Source organism: Ceratotherium simum, chromosome 1 (genome assembly GCF_057802395.1).
Source record: "Ceratotherium simum simum isolate JZ-2026a chromosome 1, ASM5780239v1, whole genome shotgun sequence".
Taxonomy (NCBI): domain Eukaryota; kingdom Metazoa; phylum Chordata; class Mammalia; order Perissodactyla; family Rhinocerotidae; genus Ceratotherium; species Ceratotherium simum.
The window spans coordinates 90960244-90978044 of record NC_141900.1 but is presented as its reverse complement, the minus strand read 5'-3'; the positions used below and the strand labels follow the sequence as shown (position 1 = coordinate 90978044).

The window sequence follows — 17801 nt, the reverse complement described above, 5'->3', positions numbered from 1 at the left end:
CACCAGGGCAGAGCTGTCTGACTTATTTCACTTAGCATAATGTCCTCCAGGTCCATCCATGTTGTTGCAAATTGCAAGATTTCATACTTTCTTATGGCAGGATAATATTCCATTGTGTGTGTGTGTGTGTGTGTGTGTGTGTATCACATTTTCTTTATCCATTCATCCATCAATGGACACCTAGGTTGTTTCCATATCTTGGCTATCGTAAATAATGCTGCAATGAACATGGGGACGTATATATCTTTTCGAATTAGTGTTTTCATTTTCTTCAATAAAATACCCAGAAGTAGAAATCCTGGATCATATGGTAGTTCTATTTTTAAATTTTTGAGGAACCTCCATACTGCTTTCCATTGTGGTTGTACCAATTTACATTCCCACCCACAGTGCAGAGAGTTCTCCTTACATCCTGGTTTCTGTGGCACCCTTCAGACACTCTCCTGAGGAATCCTGGGAGCAGAGGGTAAGCTGGCACACTCCCATCTCACCTTTCCTACCATGTTCCAGGCTCGGCCAGAAGGGGAGGTACTGAGTATAGGAGGAAGTGCAGAACTTTGTGCCAATCCCACAGGGGAGGCCGTAGACCTCTGATGTTTTCGTAGTCTCCCCAGACTCCTCATGTATTTGATCCCATGTCAGGAGGCCTCTCTCCTCCGGACTTCCTAATAGGAGACAGTGAGCAGTCAAGACCAGGCCCTGATGTAGCTGGGCAGAGGTTGGGGGGGAGGGAGCCTCTGGCACCCTCTGCAGGCACCCATGAGGTCTCCTCTAAGTGCCCTCCATCTGCCAAAAGGGCTTCCTCCTCCTCCTCCAAGCCCATCTGAAGAATCACAGCTCATCTTATCAGGCATCCCCTGAGCTTCCACAGTGGGGCTGACATGGTGCAGAGCTCTAGGGTACGACCTTATATGAACCACCATCCTCTTCTCATCTTCAGGAGTGGGCCTCTCCTTATTTAATCTTTTTGGAATGCAGATGTATTTTATACTTATTAGAGAGAAGGAAGTTGGAAAATTGAATACCATGAAGAAGGGACTATCATAGATGTCCTGTCTAGAGGCTGTGGGAGGATCAAGAAGGGAGCAATGAAAGCCATCAGTGATAGCAGCTCTGCACTCTTCACCTTCAGTGTCCTCAGCACTTATAGAATCAGTTTGCTCATCATCACACTTATTACCCTGTATTGTAATTGTCTGTGTTCTTGTCTCTCCCCTATTAGCCTGTGGATTTCTGGAAGGCAGCGGTCATGTCTTTCTGCTTTTTGCATTCTCAGTACACAGCGTCTGGAATACAGCAAGTGCTCAATGGATTTTTATTGAAAATATGAATGAATGAATGAATGAATACATGTGTTCTCTCCCTCACCAACTAGACTGCAGGCTCTGGGGATGGGACTGAGTCTTTTTCTTTTTGCTTCTGGTATATTTCTCATCTTAGGGAAGTGTTATGGGCTGAATTGTGTCCCCTCAAAAGCCATATGTTGACGCCTTAAACTCCCCTACTGCAGAATGTGACTGTATTTGCAGGTAGGACCTTTAAAAAGGTGATTAAGTTAAAGATGAGGTATTTAGGGTGGGCCCAAAATTAATCTGACTGGCATCTTTCTAAGAAGAGGAGATTAGAACACAGAGACAACAGGGATGCACATACACAGAGGAGAAAGCACATGAGAACACAGCAAGAAGGTGGCCCTCTGGAGCCAATGAGAGAGATCTCAGGAGAAACCAACCTTGCCAACTCCTTGATCTCAGCCTTCTAGCAACCAGACTGTGAGAAAATACATTTCAGTTGTTTAAGCCCCCCAGTCTGTGGTATTTAGTTATGGCAACCCTAGAAAGCTAACACATGCCCGTACAACCCACTGAGACCCAGGGCCTCCTCACAGTATGCTGTGGCCAGCCTGACATGGTAATCCGGGCCAGGGAGGCAATGTGGGTGGCCCAAATACTGACCATCTACCCAAACTGCTAGCTTGTAGAATGAAAGTGAGCCATACCTGGGATGGTGTTGTCCAGTAGAAAGCCCAGAAGTCCCCCTACAAACATGTCCGTGGTCAGCAGCACCTGGGTGATCTGGTCCAGTTGGAGAATCCCTAGAGTGGGAACAAAAGTGACAGGGATTCCCAGTGACAAAGGGGCCCACTGGCTCTGCCCCTGGAGTGGTCACAGTCTAGAGGATGGAGAATCACCTGTGTGGAGTTTCTCAGGGTTCTTGTTCACCCAGTTGGGAATGGTAAGCCCACAGAAGATGGAGAAGCCAAAGATAAAAATGTTCCTGGATGAGCTCATGTCCACGTACTGCAGGAGAGAGTCCCCATGGCAGGCCAGAAGCATCGGCACCAATACTGCACATCAATCTAACATCCCTGAAATGCCCCCTTCCCTCCCTCCACCACCAGCGTGGAGAGGGAGGCTGGACTTAGAGTGATACATGCTCTCAGTGGGCCAGCTAGGCCCCAATTCCAACTTGACCTTGGGAATTGAGTGGTTTAGATGATCCGATGCAAGCTGATGCAATTTCTGTTTTTCAGAAGTTTGAATGATCATGGCTATTTATTTCTTCCATTTGGGGGCCAGTGTGGTTCCTGGAACCAAGGAAGCCCTCCTCCTCCCCCCCTGCCCCAGCTCTGTTCCATTCATCTCATCCCCACGGGTTCCTTTCAGGGGATGCAATGTTGCTGCTTTTCCAAGGGTGCCTCGCTTCACCTGCAGATTGGAAATCCCCACGGCAGCGATGACTCCAAACATCACCAGGAACATGCCTCCAATCACGGGGGGTGGGATGGTGGCAAATGCAGCCCCGATCTTCCCTAATACTCCCATCACAAGGAGCACGTAGCCTGCAGCGACCATCACCATCCTGCTCCCGACCTGCAGTGCTCAAGGAGACGGGGGACAAGGAGCTCAGCACCAGCCAGGCCACATGCCCAGAAGACTCAGCCCTGGTCCCAGGGCACCTGGAACATCACTCCAGTGGACTTTTAGGAACAGCACCACTTAACCCCAAAATGAACCCCCTTTGCTCCCACATGGGGTTTGGGAAAGGATGAGGGTGTGACCTTGGATCTTGGCCTCTGCCCTCACCTCTCCACTCTGCTGCTCTCACACTTGTCTTCAAGTCCTGACTCAAATGCTCCTCCTCTAAGAAGCCTTTACAGTGAGGCAAGAAGTCTCTCTTGGGAGGCAGTGGCCCAATGCTTAAGAACGGAGGTTTGAGAGCCAATCCCAGCTCTGCCTCTAACTAGCTGTGTGACTTTGGGTACATTACCTAACCTCTCCAAATGTCATCCTCCACAAACCATATGGGATTAATAATACTTACTTCACACACTCATTGTATGAGGCCAGCTTTAGGCTGATACCAAAGCCAGATAAGGACACTACAAGAAAAGAAAACTACAGACCAATATCCCTGATGAATATAGATGCAAAAATTCTCAATAAAATATTGGCAAACCGAACTCAACAGCACATTAAAAGGATCATACACCATGAGTAAATGGGATTTATTCCAGGGAGGCAAGGATGGTTCAATATCTGCATATCAATCAATGTGATACACCACACTAATAGAAAGGAAGATAAAAATCATATGATCATCTCAATAGATGCAGAAAAAGCATTGGACAAAATTCAAGATTCTTTCAAGATAAAAACTCTCAACAAATTGGGTATAGAAGGAATATACCTCAACACAATAAAGGCCATATGTGACAAACCCACAGCTAATATCATACTCAACAGTGAAAGGTTGAAACCTTTTCCTCTAAGATCAGGAACAAGACAAGGGTGCCCACTTTTGCTACTCCTATTCAACATAGGAGTAGAACAGAGTACTGGAAGTCCCAGCTAGAGCAATCAGGTAAGATAAAGAAATAAAAGGCATCCAAATCAGAAAGGAAGAAGCAAAATTATCTTTGTTTGCAGATCATATGATCTTATGTGTAAAAAAGACTCAACCAAGTAACTGTTAGAACTAATCAACGATCCAGTAAAGTTGCAAGATATAAAAGCCAACATACAGAATCAGTTGCATTTCTATACCCTAAGCAACAAAACATCTGAAAAAGAAATAAAGAAAACAGTCCTCTCACAATAGCATTAAAACAACAAAACACTTAGCAATAAACTTAACCAAGGAAATGAAAGATCTGTACCCTAAAAACGATAAGACTCTGATGAAAGAAATTGAAGAAGACACAAATAAATGAAATGATATCCCATGTTCATGGATCTGAAGAATTAATATTGTTAAATTGTCCATACTACCCAATGTCATCTACAGCTTCAATGCAATCCCTGTTCAAAACCAATGGCATTTTCCACAGAAATAGAAGAAACAATCCCAAAATTCATATGTAACCACAAAAGACCCTGAATAGCCAAAGCAATCTTGAGAAAGAAGAATAGAGCTAGAGGCATCACAATTCCTCATTTCAAACTATATTACAAAGCTATAGCAATTAAAACAGTAGATTACTGGCATAAAAATAGACACATAGACCAATGAAACAGAATCAAGAGTCCACAAATAAACCCCTGCACATACAGTATACTAATATTTGATGGGGGAGCCAAAAATACTCTGTGGGGAAAGGATAGTCTCTTTAATAAATGTTGTTGGGAAAACTGGATAACCACATGCAGAAAAATGAAATTGGACCCCTATCTTATACCACTCACAAAATTTAACGTGAAGTGGATTAAAGACTTTAATGTAAGAGCTGAAACCATAAAACTTCTAGAAGAAACCATAGGGAAAACTTTCCTTGACATTGGTCTTGGCAGTGACTTTTTGGATATGACACCAAAAGCACAAGCAACAAAAGCAAAAATCAACAAGTGGGACTACATTGAACTAAAAAGCTTCTGCACAGCAAGCAATCAACAAAATGAAAAGGCAATCTATGAAATGGGAGAAAATATTTGGAAACTATATATCAGATAAGGGTTTAATATCCAAATATATAAAGGACTCATACAACTCAATAATAAAAACAACTAAAATGATTAAAAGCTGGGCAGAGGAACTGAATAGACATTTTTACAAAGAATATATACAAATGGCCAATGGGTACATGAAAAGATGCTCAACATCACTAATCATCAGGAAAATGTAAATCAAAACCACAATGAGATGTTATCCATACCTCTTAGAATGGTTATCATCAAAAAGACAAGAGATAACGTGTTGATAAGGATATGGAGAAAAGGGCAACCCTTGTGCACTGTTGGTGGGAATGTAAATTGGTGCAGCCACTGTGGAATACAGTGTGGAAGTTCCTTAAAAATTTAAAAATCAAACTTCCATGTGATCCAGCAATACCACTTCTGGGTATTTATCTGAAGAAAACAAAACCCCTAACTGGAAAAGATATCTGCACCCCCATGGTCATTGTAGCTTTATTGACAGTAGCCAAGATATGGACAACCTAAGTGTCCATCGATGGATGAATGGATAAAGAAAATGTGGTGTATATATATATATGTATATATATATACACACATACATACATATAATGGAATATTATTCAGCCATAATAGAAGAAGGAAATCCTGCCATTTGTGATAATATGGATGGACCTTGAGGGCATTATGCTAAGTAAAAGAAGTCAGAGAGAGAAAGACAAATACTGTATGATATCATTTATATGTGGAATCTAAAAAAGCTACACTTGTAGAAATAGAGAGTAGAATACTGGTTACCAGAAGATGTGGGGTTGGGGATATGGGGAGATGTTTTTCAAAGAGTAAAACTTCCAGTTAGAAGATGAATAAGTTCTGGGGATCTCATGTATGGCATTGTGATTCTAGTTAACAATACTGTATTGTATCCTTGAAAGTTGCTAAGAGAGTAGATATTAAATATTCTCACCACAGAAGAGAGGTAGTAATTATGGAACGCGATAGAGGTGTTAGCACAGGGTGGTAATCATATTGCAGTATATAAGTGTACCAAATAAACACATTGTACACCTTAAACTTCCACAGTGTTGTATGTCATGTATATCTCAACACAGCTGAGGAGGATAAAAGGAAAATTGGTGTGCCTGGAGTACAGTGACACAGGGAGAGATAGGAGATGGGATGGAGAGTAAGGCAAAGGATCTGTCATATAGAGCTCTAAGGGCCATGGAAAGGAGTTAGAATACAATCCAAAGACAGAGCATAAGCAAAACGTGGTCCATATATACAGTGGAATGTTAATCAGCCTTAAAAAGGGAGGAAATTTGACACATGCTACAACGTGGATGAACCTTGAGGTCATTATGTTAAGTGAAATAAGCCAGATATAAAAAGATAGATACTGTATGATTCCACTGCTATGAGGTACCTAGAGTAGTCAAATTCATAGGAACTGAAACTAGAATGGTGGTTAACAGGGGCTGGGGGAGGGGGAGTAAGGAGTTGTTTAACTGCTACAGAGTTCAGATTAGCAAGATGAAAATAGTTCTGGAGATCGGGCACACAATAATTTGAATGTATTTAACTCTACTGAAATGTATATTTAGAAATGGTTAAGATGGTAAATTTATATTATGTGTATTTTATCACAATTAAAAATAAAGAACCCAAAACCAAGGAAACTCTCAGTAGAGTTGTGTTAAGCAGGGTGGTGACATGGTGTGATCTACATTTCAGAAAGTTCTGTCTATAAAAGTAACTTCATTATTATTAACTGGTACGTTTTATCAGGATAAATTAGATTTTTTCAACAAGCAATTATTATGGAATATGTGTAAACTATAATTTCTCCTTAATCTCTATCAGGTTCATTTAGGACACAAAACTGAGACGAGGCCCCCTCCCATGGTGTTATACAACATTAAGTGGTCCTATCAGGAATCTTACAAGTGAGGCTTTTTCTAGTTTATTTCTACAGAGGACCAAGTGTTGCACTAGAGTCACTACTAATTGCTATTATCTGGTTGCACAGAGTTTTTCGAGTAGCTGGGAGTGTGGGAATGCTAAGGAAGTACATTTCACCCCCTTGGAGTAGATCTTAAAATTAAGTTTCTACAAAGCTTTAAAAAGCACTCTGCTGTGAGGATCATGAACCATGGGCCACATCCCATCCCATCACAGAAAATGTCTCAGTGCCAGGTGCACACGGCTGCCACGCTGCTGGACATTACTGATTGTTGTGCTAGTCAAGGGTTACAGGGGGTCTGAGTGACAGCTACTACCAGTGAGACAAAAATGACGTCTGACCTTGAGGCATTTGGCATCATCCTCAAAAGAAAGACTTGTACTGCAAGTGTCTGAATATCCCATCATGAGTTTATTGTCAATGAATGTATTTAGATAGTTCTTGAAACTTTTCTCATCCATTTGTGTCTACTCCCAGTCTTTAAAAGTTACTCTAATGTAGTCTCAGCTTTGCAAGATGAAAAAGATCTGGAGATCTGTTGCACAAGTATATAGTAGACTATATTATTAGATATTACTATACCGTATTATATGATAGTATATTAAGTAAATATACTTAACACTACTGAACTGCACACTTAAAAATGGTTAAGATGGTAGATTTTATGTTATTTTATTTTATGTTACTCTGCCTTTAACCACAATTACAAATATTTTTTAAAAAGATACTCTAATGTCACTACTTGAAGTCCATTAAGGCAGCGATAAAGTAGCAGATAAAGTAGCAAAAATAAGCCTTTGCTTACTTTTCTTTCTAGTCTAAGAGCTTCTTTACTTAACTGTCTTCATTAGAAGACATGTGGTAAGAATTTCCCACGTCAAAAGGACTTTTTGCATTGTTTTGTTTACAGTCCTAACAATGCACTGTGGGAACAAGGGCATGAATCCAAGCACAAGAGATCAACTTGTCGGGTCAACCAGAGCCTTTCGACATGCTGATGGTCTTATAAAGATGGCAGTCCTCCCCAATCCTGCTACCACAAAATTTATTATGCAGCCCTGGGCTTCTTTTGTCCTAGGCATTGACATCTGCGCTGGGAGCATGACCTCTTAGAGAGTGATGGGAGATCTCTGGCCTTCAGCCAGATCCCCCACCTCCCACCACCAACACACCCACAGGAAGAGAACCAAGAATGGGTCAGAGCTCTTCCCTTGCAGATACAACATGAAGCAATACCTTAAAAGGCCACAGGGAGGAGGGGTGAGCCCAGACCAGGGTTAATCTGTCTCCTACTGGATTCTCAGCCTGCTCTCTCTATGTATCTTGTTCTCCTGCTCTTTCCCTCTCTTCTAAAGGCCTTCGTTTAGAAATGATACATCAAAGAAATGTTCTGTTTATTGAATATAATTTTCTGTTCTGCATCAGATTTGTTCTCTTTAACAAGAAAAATATTTGCTGCTTTATACCTATGTAGCCCACTCCGGCTGTATTTCTGTGTGGGTCAGTGGCCCTCATGTGGCATAATGTTCCCCTCACTTGCACTAAAGGTTTAGAAACCTTGGGCAAGTACCAAAGAGTCCACAGTGTCACAGCACACAGAACTTGCTGTAGGGGTGGGTCCTGGCTCAGCTGTTTGCTTACAGATCCTAGCCCCACTGTGGGTCAGAGGCCATGCAGGGTTCAAAGGTGGACAGATCTGATGCTAGAAAGATGCAGTGCCACCTGGCTGCACATCAGAACCACAGAGGGAGCTATCAGAAAATGCAGAATAGGGGATGTGGGTGGGGGGATCTTGTTTTCCAAAGCTCACAGGACTTGTGCTGGGAACCATTGCAAATATATCTGAAGCATGTCGAAAGCAACATGAATAATACTATTCTTTTCTAAGTCACCTTAGAGAGCACATTCCAGAAGAATTCTGGCTGTCATATGGACTTTCCCTGTGGAAAATGGGGAACCATGAAGAGATTTTAAGCAGGGAGTCATCTAATTGAGTTCTAGAAAGATCCTTGGGCAGCCATGTGGTATCTAGATTAGAGACCGGAAAGACCCTTAGAAAAGAGGGTGTTAGGGAGACTGCAGTGTCCAGGCGAGAGATGATAAAGCTGTGGCACTGGCAATGGGGAAGGGAGGACAGGAAGGGCAGCAGGCATGTTGAGAAAATAGAATCCACAGTGAGGATGCAGGACAGTGAGAAGTTAGATGACTTGGGTGAACGCACTAAGACGAGGTTACGGGAAGAGAATTAAGGATAGGGGCACGCACTGAGCATCACAGAGGCCATACTGAGTATGAGGTGCCCTTGGGACATTCCGGTGGAGGTGACCAGGTGGCCTTTGAATATTCAGGTTTGGAGCTTCGACACAGAGTTGGGCCAGAGGTAATGGACCACCCACCTAAACCTCAGAAAGTAAGGACTTTCCTCAGTGCTCATAAAGCCACTGACGTCTGCCAGTGCCAGATAGACTTTCTGCCTGTGGAAACACCACAACCAAAGAAGGTCAAGTATGGTGGGCAGAAAAACGGCCCCTAAAGATGCCATATCCTAATCCCCAAACCTGTGAACATGTCATCTGGTTTGGCAAAAGGAACTTTGCAGTTATGATTAAGTTCTGTTAAGTATTTTGAGATGGAGAGAATATCCTGAATCATCTGGGTGGGCCCAGTCTAATTACATGAATCCTTATAAGCAGGGAATCTTTCCTGGCTGTGCTCAGAGGGAGATGTGACCATGGAAGAAGAGTCAGAGAGATGCAACATTACTGGTTTTGAAGATGGAGGAAGGGGGCCCTGAGCCAAGGAATGTGGGCAGCCTCTGGCTGATGGAAAAAGGAAGGAAATGGATTGTCCCCTGGAGCCTCCAGAGAGGAACACAGCCCTGCGAGACCCATGTTGTACTTCTGAACTCCAGATCAGTAAAAACTTTGGGTATTTGAAACCACTAAGTTTGTGATCCTTTGTTACAGCAGTACTGAGAGACTAATACTTTGACGACAGATTCAGGTGTCCAACCTTCCCAAAGACCCACCATCAGCAGCCTTACCTTGGTGATACTCAGTGCCCCAATATTCTGGCTGAAGGAGGTGGTGCCATTCCCTGTCCCCCGGCCCCTGCCAGCAGACAGCCAATGCCCTCAGTGCCAATGCCTCGGTTGATGGCGTGCTTCGGAGGGGGTGGGGCCCCCGCCAGCCGGGCACAGGCATAATAATCACCTATTGACTCCACCATCGAGGAAATCACCCCTGCTGTGATCCCAAAGACCCCAGCCAGGCTGATGGTGGGGAGGCCCCACTGTCCTGCAAAGGCAATGCAGAGGGAATATTAATCCAGAAGACAATAGGCTGCTGAACCCCAAATCATTTCTTTGCTGGAGAGGTCTCTCAAAGGCTTTAAAGACCAGGCAGCATGTCTTCCAACCCCACAACTGTCCAGAGGCTTTGGCTGGGACTCCTGCCCTACCATTCATCCCTGAGGTGGTCAGATGCCCTGACCTTGATGTCACTGTGCACAAAAAGTGCCAGCAACAGGGCCTCTTCCCAGGAAGGCCTTGAAGCATTGGAAGCTGAGATGCTTAGTCAGGGAGGCCCTAGCGTCACAGTCCATGAGGCAAGGCCAGCCATCCCTGGAACCTGGTTATTTGTATACCCTGAACCCAGGATTGCAAGGTAAGGAGACCAGAAGGGGCCTAAGGGGTGGCCTTGACCTTGTCTCCTCAGAAATGTTCTCATTCAGTCCCAGGCCTCCCTTGTGTGGGATCCACTGAATCCAGCAGGATACCCAAAGCTCTGGCTAGGAGGTCAAGACCTCACTGCCCTCACCCCACTCCCAGGCTCATGGGTCTCAGCAATGTGAAGAAGGGGATGAGGGTTGTAGGCCAGCTGAGAGGTAGGTCTGGGAGTGGGAGCCTTTGGCCTGGCAGCCCCAAAGGATTCTTAGGACAACCCAAGGGTCTTCCTCTCTTAGGGGTCTGATATGGACTCCTAGTCCATATCAGGGCCTGTCCCTCCTTGTCAGATCCCTTGGAGGAGATCTCCCCCACCGGCCCTATTCAACTCTCCCTCCAGTGCCCTGGGCCCCATGGGCAGTCCTGGGAAATGTGTGTCCCAGGCAAGAAGGGGCCCATCTTCTCATTACCTGGGTAAGGGAAGCGAAACCAAGGAGCCTGGCTCAGGACGTTGGCTTTGGTGTTGGTGCGGGCCAGGTACCCATAGGCTGTGGGGTCCGCGGGGAGGGTGTTGGTGACTGTGAGCACGAAGCAGAGGAGCCATGAGATGCAGAGGGCCAGCAGCACCTGCCAGAAGGAGCCGCCCTTCACCACTGGGTCTCACCCCCAGCCCAGGTCAACAAACTCCCAGAGGGGTGGGGCAAAGGAGGGAGTTCAGGAAAGCCCTTTGGAATGAGGAAGTGTTGGGTTACTCACCCTTCCAGTGACAACAGGAATCTGGTGTGTCAGTGGATAATTAGCACATTAAAGGAACGTAGCAAATAAACTAAGGGGAGACCTTGTGTCAAACACATGGAAATGTCTGGTAAAGTGGGCACAGCCGGGTTCAGAGGGATTACCATCTGGCTCCCTTTCCACTGTTTGTTGGTTACATGACCTTGGATCAAACTCTCTGAGCTTCAGTTTCCTCCTCTCTACAGTGGAATGACGACCCCTGCTCTGCAGAGCCTGAAGCAGGATTTCTAGAATCCTCAGATACATGGATTTTTAATCTCCGGTGGCAGACTCCAGAAATCTGTATTTTTAACAATGTCCCCAGGTGATTCTTATGCACATTGAATTTTAGAACCACTGGCCTACAGTGTTGTTGAAGGAGCAATGAGATCCTTGTGTAGAAGGATCTTTTTACAATGCAAAATGTAGTTTACAGCTGAATGAAACCTTCAAACATATTTGTGTGGTTGACAGCTACACAGACTTGACAGTGTGGTTCAACAGAGACTTCAACAGGGAATGCTCTGTAAAGGGAGGTACCATCCTCATCCCGGGGTATTTGGACTACCCATAGGCTACGGAGAAAGAATCGGATCTAACTAACTTGGCTCTTATTTTTGTATAATTAGCAGTGAACCTGGCTGTGTCCCCCAGTACCAGGGTATAAGGACGGCCCGAGGAAGGTGAGAAGGCTGTCCCACACTGGTGCCCAGTGCAGCGACCTAGGTCAGGTTCTCTGCTCATGGGAGAGAAGCACTGAGGGAAGACATAGGACAGCATTTCACCAATGGTCAGGAAGCGCCCCACAGGCCGCCGGCCTCCCCTTGGCCTCCTTCTCCTTCTCTGGTGATTGAGGAAGGCTGAAGAGGAGAGGCCACTGCAGATGGGGGAGCATTTGCTTTGGGGGCCCTCTTGGAGTGCAAGAGGCTGTGCCTCACTCTCCAGGTGAGTCAACTCAGAATGGAAGGGGGTGGGCAGTGCTTCTTACAGGGAAGACCTGAAACAGGTAGAACTTAGAGGTGTGCCACTTCCTCTCTCGTCCATAAATGGGCACGGGCACCGTGATGTTTTTCAGGTACTGAGAAAACAGCACAATGAGGAAGATGGTCCTGAAACAGAAAAAGACCACACCCAACCTGGTGATCAGGGGAGCATCCTGAATGAGGGTCCAGAAAGCTGGGCCACCACATGTCTCTGAGATTGGGGGCAAGTTAGGAGGGTCCCCATCTAGACCCCACTCTGCAGCACAGGCAGCATCCTGCCATCTCTGATAAGGTGGGCTGTTGCCTTTCAGGAACTGCTGGTGGCTGAGGAGGAGGAGTGGGAAGGGAAGCTGTTATTCCTTGGAGATCAGCAGCTGGATGGATCCAGCAGGTGGAGCCGATGAGGCCAGAGTCAGAGAACATCTCTCCCAGGTCCTTCAGCAGGTCCTTGTGGTCAGACCACAGCAGGCAGAGTGAACCACAATGTCCAGTGTCATCCCCAAGTTCCTTCAAATCTCTCTTTAAATGCTTAAGACCTCTTTGTCCAGGAAGCTTTCCTGATCCTCCCAGCTGGGTGTCTTCACCCCTTCCCCTGAATACGCATGGCATTCTATGACTTTCATCAATGTCTCTCGGTGTCATAGGTACTTGGATCTAAGTCTTGTCTCTCTCCCACACACTACAAGCTGCTTGAGAGATGGGGCCATGTCTTTGCAGCCTCCCCAGGGTCCAGAAATTTACAAACATTTGCTCAATGAAAACCTATTTGGCAGGGGACCGGTAGTATCAACTTTGTGTGAACACTACACTAAGTATTCTTATACACTGCCTGCGATGAACTCCAAATTCGTTGTCTGTGAGCACTAATAATGTAACAAATAGTAACAATAATAAATTATAAGTAGCAATTTTCCTGCTTTTTAAGGTATCATAATGTCCATAAAAGTATTTCTTTTTTTTTTTTTTGTGAGGAAGATCAGCCCTGAGCTAACATCCATGCTAATCCTCCTCTTTTTGTTGAGGAAGACCGGCCCTGAGCTAACATCTATTGCCAATCCTCCTCCGTTTTTTTCTTTCCCCCCAAAGCCCCAGTAGATAGTTGTATGTCATAGTTGCACATCCTTCTAGTTGCTGTATGTGGGACACGGCCTCAGCATGGCCGGAGAAGCAGTGCCTCGGTGCGCGCCTGGGATCCGAACCCAGGCCGCCAGTAGCGGAGCGCGCGCACTTAACCGCTAAGCCACAGGGCCGGTCCCATAAAAGTATTTCTAAACCACAAGAGTTTGCCAATATCCAGGAATCTTATTCTTCTTACTGGGTAACCTTCCACCAAAGAGAACTTAGATGGCGCTCCCTCCCCAGAGAGTACTTACACGGCTGCAATTCCCCAGTGGATCCCGGAGTCATTGCCTGCGGAATGGAAGAGAGGCAGGGCCACCAGGGAGATGGTCGGAGCAATGGTCAAGGGGCCAATGAAGCGCATGAGAAAGCCGATGAGGCCTGAGAAGCCCGCTAGAATCTGGACACAGGAAGCGACCATGACGGCGCCCTGCAACTGAAGAGGAAGAGTGCAGCTCAGGCACCTCAAAGCTTGCAGCAGGACTGTGGGCCTCAGCCCAGCCCAGGCCCCGATAACAGGCCCCGCTGCTGCAGCCCACCTCTAAATCTGGTCACCCCTGGGTGGTGCATTCAGAGGCAGTGCAGAGGCAAAGCTGGACCCTGAAGGAACTGAGGAAAGAAGAGCTCTGATCTGGCTCCTCTCTCCAGTTCTGGATTTCCAACTAGCTGTTGGACATTTTCACTTAATAGGAAGGTTTTCAGGGAGTAGCCTTCAACATTATTGATGGACCATAGTGATAATGGTGATGACTCTTATAGCAGCGTCACTTAGCAGTGTATAGAATATCTTGCTGCTTCACTTTTCTCTGTTTTCCCACTTTCTATTGCAGGGGTTGGCCCTTTTTTTTCTGTAAAGGACCAGATAGTGAACATTTTAGGCTTTATGGGTCATATGGGCTCTGTCATACTTTTCAGGATAAGAAGTAAACAAATGAGCCTAGCTGTGTTCCAATAAAACTTCATTTATAGGCACTGAAATTTGAATTTCACATACTTTTGACATCTCACAAAATATTATTCTGCATTTGATTTTTTTCAGTGGAAAAATAGAAATATTTAATTTAAAATAGAAAATGATTTTTAGCTTGTGAGCTCTACAAAAACAGGCACTGGCCAGATTTGGCTCCTGGGCTGTCGTCTGCCAACCCCTGATCTCCTGCACTGAATGAATTTGGTTTAGTTCTCCTTTTTTACTTTACTGGTTTGGATGTTATACCTTCTATTTTATCCCTGATTTCTTGCTTTGAAGTCTGCTCTTTCTGAAAGTAAAATAGTGACTCCCGCTCTTTTGCGATTAGTGGTAGCATAGTATATCTTTCTCCATCCCTTTACTTTTAATCCACCTGTGTCTTTCTAGTTAAAGAGGGTTTCTTGTAGACAACATATAGTTAGGTCTTGTTTTTTGATCCACTCTGACAATCTCTGCCTTTTAATCAATGCATTTAGACCACTGATGTTCTAAGTGACCATCGGAACAGTTGGATTAATATCAACCATATTCGTTACTCTTTTCTATTTGTTGCCCTTGTTCCTTGTTCCCATTTCTATCTTCTGCTCTTTGTTTGCCTTTTGTGGTTTTAAGTGAGCATTTTATATGATCCCATTTTTACTCCCTTCTTAGCATATCAGTTATACTTCTTTTATTTACTTTTCAATGGTTGCCCTAGAGTTTACCATATACATTTACAGCTAATCCAACTCCACTTCCAAATAACACTATACCACTTCCTGGGTAGTGTGAGTAATTTATAATAACAAGAATCCTGATTTCTCCCTCCCATCCCTTGCATCATTGCTGTCATTTCTTTCACTTATCTATAAGCACATATAAGTATATACATAAAAACTACCATGATACTGGAAGAGAAGTGTAAATTAGTCTAATGTGTTGAAAACTGAACTTGCCATCTCTACTCATGGTTTTCTCCTTTTTCTACTACCACTATTTCCTTAAAATAGAATCATTGTTCACTTTTACCTCTCCTATATTTCTTATATCGCAGTAATTAATGACATTCCTATTGGTCTTGTATTCACATCACTTTCATCTGTGGCTGGCATTGTGATGTGCAATTGGCCTACCAGCATCAGTGGTTTCAAGTCTTGAGATGTGTTTGGACAAATATAGCTCAGCGAAATATGGAGAATCTACCTTAAATTCCAACAGACTGGCTCAGTGAATTTAACCAATCAATTAATAAAATGTGGTTGAAACATCTAAGAACTTTTTTCTCCTGTTTACGCACTGGAGAAAACACTGGACCAGCAGGGGGAGTTAAAAACCACAGATGAGACCCCGGGTTTGGGCTGACTGCGTGGACACTAGGAGGTGATGTGGGAAAAGTACTCGAGACGCCTGTCTAGACCCGGGCAAGAGGAAGCCCTGCCGCAGGCCCAGGGTCTCAGAGCAGGGCTTGGTGAACCTGTTCTATAAAAGGCCAGAGAGTACATCTTTTAGATATTGTGGGCCACATACAGTTTCTATCACATAGTCTTTTTTTAAACAACCTTTTAAAATGTAAAAACCATTCTTTGTTTGTGGGCAGTAAAGAGACAGACCACAGGCTGGATTTGGTCTCAGAGGTGTAGTTTGCTGACTTCTGCTTTAGAGGACTGCAGGTATCACAAACACAAAAGTAAACAGTAAATGTATTAAAGGAAATATGGATTTGTCTGTCCCTGGGGATGCCGTGCTCAATGCAGGTACAGCACAGCCCGTATCCCTCAACATCCTCTCTCATTACTAATACTGTTCAAGCCCCAGGAAAATTCTTTGCCATGACTCTTGCCCAGTGTCCTCAGAACACAAGGTAACTGCTTCTGAATGTGGTGAAGGTTCATGCCATTGCAGAGGTGGAGGCAGACACTTCATTAGAACACAGGGAGGATTGAGCAGTGCGAGTGCTTAGGTAGGAGAAGAGACAAACCACCGTGTCAGATCTTTCTTCTTGGATAGTATGAAGGTAATAGATTCTTGCCTAAGGAATTATAGTTCTCAGGAGGTCTGAAGGAAAGGGAAATCCCGCCGCTGGCATCTAGCAGAGCAGGGTAAGGCAACCCTGCTTCTCGTTCTTTGCTTAGTTTCAATTTGGATAAACCAAAGCCAAGTATACATTCACTAGGGGATAGAAAAAAACCAACAAAAAGATCACTCCACAAACCGCATGTGTTCTGTGATTTATCTATGATGATGTAGTAACACTCAGCTGCATTGAAGAAGTACATCCTTATTTGGAAAAGGTAGTGCAACACACAACATGCTCAGATTGGCCAATCAACCTGGCAAAAATCCAGGGCCCACCAGCTTGCCAAGTGTAAGTATATTTCAGTCTGTAACTACATGGAAAAGATCTTTAAAGGTTAAAAATCCCTGTTAACTCTGGTCCACCCTGAGATAAAAAGGAAGCAAAGGGCTTGATGAGATTATTGAAGTTCACGCGTATCTGGGTGCCCTTTTGGACTGTATCTCAGAGCACAGGCACGTGTAAAAGGCTGTTTTGGAGAGGGAAGAACAGCAGAAGGGTATGGCTGAGATTCACAAGTTCTGGCTCAGACTGGTCTACTGTGTCCTTACAAGCACAGTGCTCCCTGAGGAATCAGAAGTGTTGGTGGTGGAGTCCACGCTGAATGAGGACTGACCCGTATAGAAGCCAGGTGCTTCTGCTCTGCTGGGGGCATTTGGTGTGGATGTGGCCTGGAGCAGCTACCCAACACTCTCCCTTTGAAAGACTTTTACTAACTAGTCTGCTACTGGGCACTGTTTGGAATTAGCTCACTACTAAATGGCACCAAATAATTCCTAGGTCAGAGATCCCAATCGTATCTTGAGTGATGTCGGAAAGACATTCAAAAAAGGAAGGGGCTGATCAACAAAATTTGCTGATTAAAAGGAAATAGCTATAGTTAGGTAAAGAAAAGGCAGTTACACGGGGGTTTCATATGATCCATAAGCAAGTGACAGTCCCCTCTCCCCTGGGGTGGACACTACCTCACAAGATAATCTAGCTCCAGCAACACATACTTGGATCCCACTGTGTGAGTCTTTGAGTTCAAAAAGCACTGGTTGGAATCTTGCTAAATGTGCTGCTCAGCTGGCTGAGAAAGATGGAGACTGGAAGAGTATAACGTTTCAACAGAAGGACTTTGATGGAAGAAGTAAGGCATGTGTAAATCCAGCCAGTGGACCGACTTATGTGTGATGTGACTGACTGCACACACAAATACCTGGAATTATCCCTACGTAATTATACAGATTCGTGGGCTGTGGCCAATGGACTAGCAGTGTAGTCTGGCAAGTGGATCATAGAAAACTCTATTGAAATTTCACCTTTTGTGGGACAGGACTTTCTAGTCAAATCTCCAGTACTGGTGGTTCTTGTTGATGCCCC

General features: G+C 44.6%; 1 protein-coding gene across 1 annotated transcript; it reads right to left on the bottom strand.

The window, feature by feature from the left end:
- Positions 1 to 304: 304 nt before the first annotated feature.
- On the bottom strand, positions 305 to 16638 carry LOC101396901 (solute carrier family 23 member 1-like). Its single transcript, XM_087434368.1, is given in 10 exon segments — positions 305 to 665; positions 2000 to 2095; positions 2192 to 2300; positions 2709 to 2873; positions 9917 to 9978; positions 9981 to 10169; positions 11008 to 11164; positions 12300 to 12420; positions 13668 to 13896; positions 16575 to 16638. Coding segments are annotated over 10 exon segments (1452 nt in total). The 3' UTR covers positions 305 to 405.
- Positions 16639 to 17801: the final 1163 nt, after the last annotated feature.